General features: G+C 47.3%; 1 protein-coding gene across 1 annotated transcript; it reads right to left on the bottom strand.

Moving 5' to 3' along the window:
- Window positions 1–143: 143 nt before the first annotated feature.
- LOC139838110 (uncharacterized) lies at window positions 144–2,675 on the bottom strand. The gene is made up of 6 exons (XM_071827462.1): window positions 2,607–2,675; window positions 2,301–2,516; window positions 2,045–2,221; window positions 1,827–1,976; window positions 1,191–1,316; window positions 144–359 (listed from the first exon to the last, which is right to left on the bottom strand). The coding sequence occupies exons 1-6, from the start codon at window positions 2,673–2,675 to the stop codon at window positions 144–146; spliced, it is 954 nt and encodes a 317-aa protein (XP_071683563.1).
- Window positions 2,676–10,798: the final 8,123 nt, after the last annotated feature.

The following is a 10,798-nucleotide window of genomic DNA, read 5'->3' on the forward strand; positions in this document are numbered from 1 at the left end:
AGAAGGGATCGCATCTTATTAGGCATGCAATACACAGAAGTGTTGTATTAGGAGCACAGTTTGTGCTCCTGGGTTCAAGTCCAGTTCCGCAAATTCAGGTCTGCCTCTTGTCATTGCGTATTTCTCAGTTTAGTTTGTACAAATTAAGACATGACACTACAGGAATCTGCCAAGATGCCGACGGCCTCCAGCCCTCGGCGTAGCACCGCCTCGCCCTCGGCATACGCTACGCCGACGGGGCCCCTCGGGGTAGCTCCTCGGGGAAGGCTGGCCTCGGCACAGCACACGTGGCCCTCGGCGTAGCGCCGCCCGTCGGCGTAGACGGAGTGGGCCGACGGCTGGCCCCACCCGTCGGCGTACTGGCCGTCGGCACAGGTGGCTACCCGGCACCGTCAAGGTAACGGCCGTTACGGCTACGCCGAGGGCCGCACCGTCGGCGTACGTGGACGCGTGGCGCGACCTGCGAAGCCCTGGCGCACACTACGCCGAGGGGGGACCGTCGGCATACGCGGGCACGTGGCGCAGCCTGGGAAGCCCGCGCGCAAGCTACGCCGAGGGGGTGGCCCTCGGCATACGGGGGCACGTGGCGCAGCCTGGGAAGCCCGCGCGCAAGCTACGCCGAGGGGGTGGCCGTCGGCGTAGGGCCGACCATTTGGTCCATGTCGACCCTACCCCGAGGGGAAACCCGTCGGCGTATCGGCGACCATCTGGTCCAGTTTTTTTCGTTTTTTGTTGTTTCCTTCGTTTTCCAGATTTGACAGAATATAAAAGAACATATAATTCACATAAAATTCACAAAAACATCGCATGAAGTGCAAATACACGTAACATGAAGTGCATACATAGTGTCATAGTGTCATAGAGTGCATACATAGTGCCATAGTGCATACATAGTGCCATAGTGCATACATGGTGCCATAGTGTGCATACAACTAGAGGAGCTCGTCGCCGCTAAACACCGGCCCGGGCGGATGCCTTCCAGTAGAAGCTGCGGAAGAACCACCGAGAGAAGTACCGGGAGAACTACCGGGAGTAGCACCGGGAGAAGGACCACCATGATGAACCGGTGTCATCTGCCTCCCACCACCCTGGTTTCCGGAACATCCCGTTCCCTACACACATGTTCCCGAGATGTTAGCAATTTGCGAGGCAAAGGAAAGTCGTAGTATTCGGTTTGGCGAAGAACTTACCGCTGTTCTCCCATAGTACTCTGCAGCGAAAGTTTCCTTCGATGGATAGTTTGGCGCCGGCCCCGGAAAGGGAGGCATCGGCCCTAAATCCACTGTCTGTCCAGTTTGATTGGCCAGCATCGACGCCTGCAAGATAGTTTGCATGTCAGTCTTTGCAGAAATGAAGCATCAAACTAGGGGAAAGTGGGACTTGTCATCATTTGCGAAAACAAAGGTTGGAACTTACATGTATATATGCCATGTACTCCGTGAACTGCTGCTGCTGCCGGTTGAAGGCCACCTGATATTCTTGATGAGCGGCCGCGTAGGCCGCCTCGAAGTCAGGCTACAATTTCACAAATTCATGTCTCGTTAGCACTTAGCAATGTATGAACGAAAGTCGGAAAGAGGATTGAAATGAGGGAAACTTATGTCGTATGCGGGTTGTTACCGAGCCCGGCGACGAGGCGGGAGAGGGGGGCTGTCCTTGGTGAGGCCCGCCTTGAGACGCGTGAAGGTCGTGGTGAGGGTATGCTTGACGGCCTTGTTCAGCATGGCGAGACGACCAAGCGGCAACCCTCCGGACGACAGGACCAACGACTCCTCGTCGACATCCGCGCTCATGGGGTCATCCACCTCCGGGTGACGATGCCTCACCATCGCGCAGTAGTTCTCGACGTCCTCGGCGTAGGTGCTGAAGTACTCAGGGAGCGAGGGCTGAGGCTGCGAGAGATCGGGCTTCTTAAGCCGCATCTTGTTGTATATCTCGAGGTCAGACATCTCCTCCTCGGGTCCTAACGCGGCCCTCTGCATCGCGAAAGGAAATGTTGTGAGTACCAACTTTGAACCTGACGGAAAATAAAATGTATACATACCATCTTCCCCTTGTAGCGCTCGTAGCTGAGGTTTCCCCCACAGTGTGTGCCACCGTCGCCTCGGTTCTCCGCGTTCCGCCTCGCCACGGCTGCAAAGTCCTCGTCCATCTTGAGCCACCTCGTCCTAACCATCTCCTCCCATGCCTCGGCATGCGGCTCGGCCCAATCGGGGATAACCTGAAAATGCAATACTCAACTCAATCTAATGCAATTGCAACTTAGTAGCAATGTAGAATCTCATTGACATTTTACTCACCGACATGTAGTCCTCCACCGTCATCTCGTACTCGGCCTTAGCATTCTTACCGACAATGTCCGGCTTATGGACCCTCTCGCCTCTCTGTGCCCAGAAGTGACCCGCGGCCGTGATCCTTTGGTTGTACCACACCTGCGGTGTCAACCTCTCACAAGTCGCCCGCAAAGTCATGTTCGCGGCCGTCTCCTCAACCTCGGGCGCCACACGATAAAAACACTTCAATCATGCAAAAAACAATTGTGAGAGTCATGAGTTAGAACATTGGGGTCATCAAATATGAACGAAGCTCGAGAAAATATGTCTTACCCAAAACTTTCTCATCACGGCCTCAGCAGCCGTCGGGAAGCCTACGCCAGGGGCACTCTCATAGTCCATCCAAGTAGTGGCTAGCTTCTTCTCGCCAACGGGGACAGTGCCGAGGGGATAGTACTTGCCCGGCCAGAACTTCCTAAGCAAAGCTCCAATCATGCTGCTAGGCTGGCGCCCCTTGACCCCCGGAGGAAATGTCCAATTGCTGCACATGAAAATCAAACATTAGCACATGAAAATCAAACATTAGTACATGAAAATCGAAATTGCCAAATTAGTACACTTACTCAGGGCCAGCAGGAATAATAAGGGTCTTCGCCTCATGGGTCCTAGGCTCCTTCCTCTCGTCGGGGACTCTCGCTTCCCCACGAATCTTCAGTGGCTTCGGCCGCCCATCCTCCTCCGGAGTCTCAAACCCGCGGCTAGAGTCCTCCTCGGCTCTAGACTCCGTCTCCGCCTCCTCTCTAGACGTCCCCTCCAAAAAGAACCCGGAAGCAACGTCGCCTGAAGCCGAGGGTGGTGGCTCAAAGTCCGGTCCTCCCCAGCCACCTCCACCTCCACCTCCACCTCCACCTCCACCTCCAGCTCCAGCTCCTCCCAAGCCACCTCCACCTCCAGCTCCACCACCTCGTCCCCGTCCTCGTCCTCCTCCCGCGCCGTCCTCGTAACGCGGATTGCGACGCGGTGCCCTCTCACTCCTTCTAACATTGGTCTTGCGCTGTTGCATCTTCTTAAGCAAGCTCGACGAGTCCTCCTTGCCGCCGCTCATATTGTTCAATCACCTGCATTGAGAAAGAGAAAACAATTAAGAAGCATGTTGAAAAATATATAAATAGTAAGCATAAAGACACTAAACAATTAAGAAGCATGTTGAAAAATATATAAATAGTAAGCATAAAGATACTAAACAATAAAGAAGCATGTTGAAAAAAATATAAATACTAAGCATAAAGATACTAAACAAATAAGAAGCATGTTGAAAAAAATAGAAATACTAAGCATAAAGACACTAAACAAATAAGAAGCATGTTGAAATATAAACACATAAAAGACCCTCACCAGCCGTCATCAATCTCATCGTCAATCTCATTTTGTTTCTCCTTGTCACTATCACTATCACTATCTTTTGAGTAGTAAGTTGGATCTTGATAGACGGGTGGAGGCTCATCATCGCTATCATCTTCCACTTGTAACTTCTCGAGCATATCTATGTCCTTTAGATCCACCACTGACTCACCACGAGTTTCTGCATCGTTCCTGAGGTCCTCTTCAAGAACACATTCTAACTCAAAGTGCCCGAAGTCCTCTTCCTCTTGATAGAAAATTCCCTCGTATGTTACAGGGTCAATGTTGTTGTAATCGTCCTCGGAGGGAATCGGTAGGTTACCATGTGGCGATACCTGGAACACGACTTCCCAGCCGTTGAGTGCCGCTTTCTGGCATGGGTACGGAAAATAATAAACTTGCTTGGCTTGGTGAGCAACAATATAGACATCGGCTCCGGTATAGGTGGTGGAAGGCTTAACTTCAACTAACCCAATGGACTTGGTAATTCTCTGTCCACCTCTTGGGTCGAACCAATGACACTTGAACACAACGAGATTGAGTTGTTTGTTTGTACGATTGAAGGTCAGCTCGTATACATTCTCTAACCTCCCGTAGTAATCAAAGGTATCGGATCCTTTAGTGAAGACACCAGTATTTATCGTTTTTGGATTCGTCCGGCCCTTCTGGTGTGTCTCTGTATGGAATCGAAACCCATTCACGTCATACTTCTCATACTTCATGACGTCACGGTTACAACCTTGGGAAACACATCTCAACTCATCTGTCATCTCAACGTTTGCATCAGCTCCCTACAAGCACGGTTCAAATTTGTTGTGTGCATTAGTTACGTGGAATAACAGGGACAAGTCACATATTGGTAGGTAAGAGGGACAACTTAGACATTACTTTTTTCATGAACCAAGACACAAAGTTTATTTATACTTCGGGAGCACCCTCTTTCAGTAGAGTGTCCAACTCCGCGCCAGTGGGATCGCGCGGAAGCCACCACTGTTCATCCGTGAATTTGCTGAAAGGATACAATAAGCATTAGACCGAGACCATGTAGGTGATCGAAACTAGATACAATAAGCATCACACCATGTTACCTAATGAAATCGTGACCGCCATCGTCGTCGTCCCCTCCCACCACTTCCTTCATGTTCATAAGCACATAGAGCATTATGCAATCCTTCTCTTCCCTCTCCAATCTATATTTTTGTCCTTTACCAGCCTTGCCACCGGGACATTGGAATAGTTGAAGCTTGGGGTCATTCATGGGCACGTCGACATTGTAACGAGAGATCGGGTTATGCAGAGTGGGAACTTCATCAGGATAATACGTTGTTGCGGCATCTGCCATCTCCCGAAGGCACGTTGCCTCAGCTATGCATGCTTCAATCTTGGCTTTGTTTCCAGTTATCTTCCGAATATACTTGAACTCTCTCTCAATACAAAACTGCCACCGAAACTGCACTGGGCCACCCAAGAGTGCCTCGTTTGCGAGGTGCACAATGAGATGTGCCATCGGAGTAAAGAAGCCTGGCGGAAAGATCATCTCCAAATTGCATAGCAACTCCGACACTTGAACTTGCAGCTTCTCAATAACCTTAGGACATATCTGCTTAGCACAGAGCGTGCGGAAGAAATGGCTCAACTCCGCGAGCACTCGCCATATTTTCTCGGGGAGATACCCTCGAAGCATCACCGGCATCAGCCGCTCAATCCATATATGATAGTTGTGACTCTTGAGCCCGGTGACTTTTCCCGTCAAAAGATTGACTCCCTTGCTCATATTCGAACAATAACCATCAGGGAACATCACGACGTATTTTAGTCACTTGAATGCCTCCTTCTTTTGGATGGAATCAAGGCAGAAGTCGGCGTGCGGCTTGAACCAATTCTTTCGACGGCTAGTAGGACGTTGCATGTGTAATTTCTTCCTATCACAGAGCTTCTCAACATCGACTCTAGCCTTGACATTATCCTTTGACTTCCCGGGAATGTTTAGGCACGTGTGAAATAAGGACTCCGCGACATTCTTTACGATGTGCATCACATCGATGTTATGGGGAAGTTCGAGGTCCTTGTAATACTCGAGCTTCGTTAAGGCTGCCTCGTGAGTCCAGTTGTGCGTTACACCATATCCCTCAAATTGATGGCCAGCTTCCGATGCCGCTGGCACGAGAGCACGTAGCTCGGCATCAACAGCTATACCATCGAACTTTGGCACCTCTGTTACTTCATGCACAACTTTGCCTTTCTTGAAGTTCTTTTTGTCTTCTCTGAACGGATGCCTCCGTTTGAGGTACTGCCGATTCGTGTCAAACGCAACATACTTGCGACCCTTATTTAGCCAAAGGAACTCAAGTCGATGCCTGCACACTGGGCATGGCCATTTACCAGCTGTACACCATCCGCATGTTAGGGCGTACCCGGGCATGTCATGCATGGTATACTGCAACCAAACTTTCATGCAGAAGTTTGTCTTCGATGCTCGGTCATACGTCAACGTCCCGTGGTGCCAAGAGTGGTTCAAATCATCCACAATCGGCTGCATGTAGACACTCAAGTTCTTCCCCGGGTAATGGGGCCCTGGAATGATCAGCGACAGAAACATGGTCTTCCTCGTCATTAGGACTCCGGGAGGGAGATTGAGCGGAATTACAAACACGGGCCAACAAGTGTAATTGGCATTCGACATACCATATGGATTGAAGCCATCTGTAGCTATCGCAATTCTGACATTCCGAGCATCTGCTGCCCTATGGGGGTATTTTCTATCAAAGTTCTTCCATGCATTGCCATCAGATGGATGTCCCATCTTCGCCCGCCCCTGATTGTCCTTTATTCGAGTCCCCATCTTGTGCCACGTCATCTGTTTGGCGGTCTCCTCAGTCAAGTAAAGTGATGTCTGATGACCCACAAGTATAGGGGATCGCAACAGTCTTCGAGGGAAGTAAAACCCAATTTATTGATTCGACACAAGGGGAGACAAAGAACACTTGGAAGCCTTAACAGCGGAGTTGTCAATTCAGCTGCACCTGGAAACAGACTTGCTCGCAAGAGTTTATCAGTAGTAACAGTTTTATAGCAGTAGCAGTAGTGAAATAACAGCAGAGTAACAAAGACAGCAGTAGTGATTTTAGTAAACAGCAGGATTAAAATACTGTAGGCACGGGGACGGATGACGGGCGTTGCATGGATGAGAGAAACTCATGTAACAATCATAGCAGGGCATTTGCAGATAATAATAAAACGGTGTCCAAGTACAAAGCAATCAATAGGCATGTGTTCCATATATAGTCGTGCGTGCTCGCAATGAGAAACTTGCACAACATCTTTTGTCCTACCAGCCGGTGGCAGCCGGGCCTCAAGGGAAACTACTGGATATTAAGGTACTCCTTTTAATAGAGTACCGGAGCAAAGCATTAACACTCCGTGAACACATGTGATCCTCACATCGCTACCATCCCCTCCGGTTGTCCCAATTCTTGTCACTTCGGGGCCATTGGTTCCGGACGGCGACATGTGTATACAACTTATAGGTAAGACCATAAACAATGAATATCATGATGAAACAATAACATGTTCAGATCTGAGATCATGGCACTCGGGCCCTAGTGACAAGCATTAAGCATAACAAGTTGCAACAATATCATCAAAGTACCAATTACGGACACTAGGCACTATGCCCTAACAATCTTATGCTATTACATGACCAATCTCATCCAATCCCTACCATCCCCTTCGGCCTACAGCGGGGGAATTACTCACACATGGATGGGGAAACATGGCTGGTTGATGTAGAGGCGTTGGCGGTGATGGCGGTGATGATCTCCTCCAATTCCCCGTCCCGGCGGAGTGCCAGAACGGAGACTTCTGGCTCCCGCGACGGAGTTTCGCGATGTGGCGGCGTTCTGGAGGGTTTCTGCCGACTTCGACTTCTTCTTTGGCGTTTTTAGGTCGAGGCCGATAAATAGTCCGAAGGAGGGCGTCGGAGGCCGGCCGAGGGGGCCACACCACAGGGCCGCGCGGGCCCCCCCTGGGCCGCGCCGCCCTATGGTGTCGGGCCCTCGGGCCTCCACTTCAATTGCCCTTCTGGCTCCGTTAGTTTCCTGGGAAAATAGGGCCTTCTGCATAAATTCCGAGGTTTTTCCCGAAAGTTGGATTTCTGCACAAAAACGAGACACCAGAGCAGTTCATTGAAAACAGCGTGAGTCCGTGATAGTTGCATCCAAAATACACAACTTAGAGGCAAAACAAGAGCAAAAGTGTTCGGGAAAGTAGATACGTTTTGGACGTATCAACTCCCCCCAAGCTTAGCTTATTGCTTGTCCTCAAGCAATTCAGTTAACAACTGAGCGATAAAAGAACTTTCACGAACACATTTGCTCATATGATGTATATATTCTCATGCAAAGGCTAATACTTAAGCAGTTCATAATGAGATACATGCAAATAAGATCATCTAACAGCTATGTCAATCATGGAGAGGTACCAACAATTAATAAGAAGCATCATGAATCATGCATATAAGCAGAATTGCAATGTTCATAAGAGAGCATGATAAAGTGGTATCTCGCTTGCCTGTATTTGATTGGCAAAACATAAATGCCCGGGCACCTCTGGAGTTCATAGAAAGACTAGAAGTAGTGATTGTCAAAAGATAAATGCATCAAAGTTATACCACAATCAATCATATTTTGAGACAAGCATATTGTACTAAGAATGACAGTTGTGCTCTCAAGATAGTGCTCAAAGAAATAATGGAGACACAACATAAAAGTAAAAGATTGACCCTTCGCAGAGGGAAGCAGGGATTAACATGCGCTAGAGCTTTTCATTTTTATAAAGACAGGAGTAAAATTATTTTGAGAGGTGTTTGTTGTTGTCAACGAATGGTAATGGGTACACTAACTACCTCGCCAACCGGACTTTCAAGAGCGGCTCCCATGAATTATTGCATATTTATTTGGCACTCCTTCCAACCTTTCTTTCACAAACCATGGCTAACCGAATCCTCGGGTGCCTGCCAACAATCTCATACCATGAAGGAGTGCCTTTTTATTTTGGTTTTATTATGATGATGACACTCCCCCCAACCTTTGCTTACACAAGCCATGGCTAACCGAATCCTTCGGGTGCCGTCCAACAATCACAAACCATGGAGGAGTGTCTATTTAAGTTAATTAATTCGGGACTGGGAATCCCATTGCCAGCTCTTTTTGCAAAATTATTGGATAAGCGGATGTGCCACTAATCCATATGAGAGTCCGTCAAAAGTAAATGACAAGGTTGAAAGCTAAACACCACATACTTCTTCATGAGCTATGAAACATAAACACAAATTGAGAAGCATTTTGAAGGTTTTAAAGGTAGCGCATGAGAATTTACTTGGAATGGTTTGAAATGCCATGCATAGGTATTTATGGTGGACACTTTTGGAACAACTTGGTTTTCAGGTGTTTGGAAGTACGAGCAGCGTTCCCGCTCAGTACAAGTGAAGGCTAGCAATAGACTAGGGAGCGACAAATCAAGAGAGCAAAGAATCGTCATAATCATGCTTGCGGCAAAATAAATTAACGGAGGCATAAAAGTGATACAAGAACTCTGAAGCAATATAGATCATCGAGGCTTAATTGACTTTTTGTTCAGTCATATGCATGCGTGAGCATGTGCCAAGTCGATATAAATGAATTATTCAGAGGAGGATACCACAATGCCATACTTACTTATGAATAAAACAATGCAAACAAACATCCATGACATGCTACTCATATTAATAGATTGGAGCTAAACATGAGAGATCATAAACTACTAGACTTTCTCAAATAACATATACCTCACATGAACCAACTAAGCATGCTCACATGGATGAGTATATGTACAAAAATGAAAACAAATAGAGTTCATACCAGCCTCTCACCACAATCCAATTGTCGTAGATCATCATTATTGCCTTTTCACTTGTGTAGCTTGGATAATATGAAATGAAAACCACGCTCCAGCCACCGAAGACCATTGAACTCATAAAGAACTTTACAAACCAGAGAAGAATAGCAAATATTTTTGGTGTTTTCAAATTGCAAATAAGAACAAGAGGAAACAAACAAACAAAGCAAAATCTTTTTGGGTTTTCTTATAGCAAACTAGCAATAGCAAATAAAGCGAAACAAATGCAAGAAACCAAAGCAAACAAATGGTGAAGAGAGACAACAGAAATATTTTTGGTCTTTTTGTGTTTTGGGGAAGAAACAAAATAAAAACAAGAAATAGCAAACTAAAAGAAACACAGAAAAGCGAGATGACAGGAATCTGCCAAAACCTGACAGCAGTACAGAAATCGATTTTTACAAAAATCTTACGTTGCTCAGATCTAAAAGTGTTCAACTAATGAAAGTTAGATAACAACCTGGGGAACCTGCACAAAAATTTGCAGCTCAAAATGACGTTCTGGCTATTTTTGACAATTTTTACGGTAACGTTCCAGAATCTGTTTTCAGGCAGCATTTCCCCAAATATCATCTTCCTCTCATTAGAAAACCACTCAAACGAACAAAACAAGTATGTACAAGTATCCAGCAACCATAATATGCAAAGAATGAGTGATGCCGGTATACCTCCCCCCAAGCTTAGGCTTTTGGCCTAAGTGGAGTTCAACCCCAACGAGGGTCGTTGTTCCTCGCCGGTGGGTAGTCCATGGAGTAGTCATAGTAAAACTCCTGCGCAGAAGAAAAGCGTGGAGGCTCCGCATATCCACCGTGTTGATGCGAGGAACTTGCTGCATCGGATGACGAGTCGAGGTGCTCCTCGACCTCCATGTCGTCTCTTGCATGTTGACCTCCTCTCTCTATGTGTGCATCCAGTGCACCTTCTGTAACCGACCAATCTCCCCTGGAATCAAGGTTAGACAAAACAGGCGCAGGCAATCTTACTAGTTTCTCAGTTTTCTTAGTTATTCTCCAAACTTTCTTATAAAATATCATCTTATAATACAGGTTACCCAAGTTGGAGGAATCTGAAACAAATTCATGTTTAATCATAGAGGCTATATCAAGTTTTTCTATGGGGAACGGAATAACAAAATGATGAGGTTCTACACTATGAAAAGCTAGTAAACGAGAGGCGATGAGACCTCCACA

Source organism: Lolium perenne, chromosome 3 (genome assembly GCF_019359855.2).
Source record: "Lolium perenne isolate Kyuss_39 chromosome 3, Kyuss_2.0, whole genome shotgun sequence".
In the NCBI taxonomy this organism is placed as follows: Eukaryota; Viridiplantae; Streptophyta; class Magnoliopsida; order Poales; family Poaceae; genus Lolium; species Lolium perenne.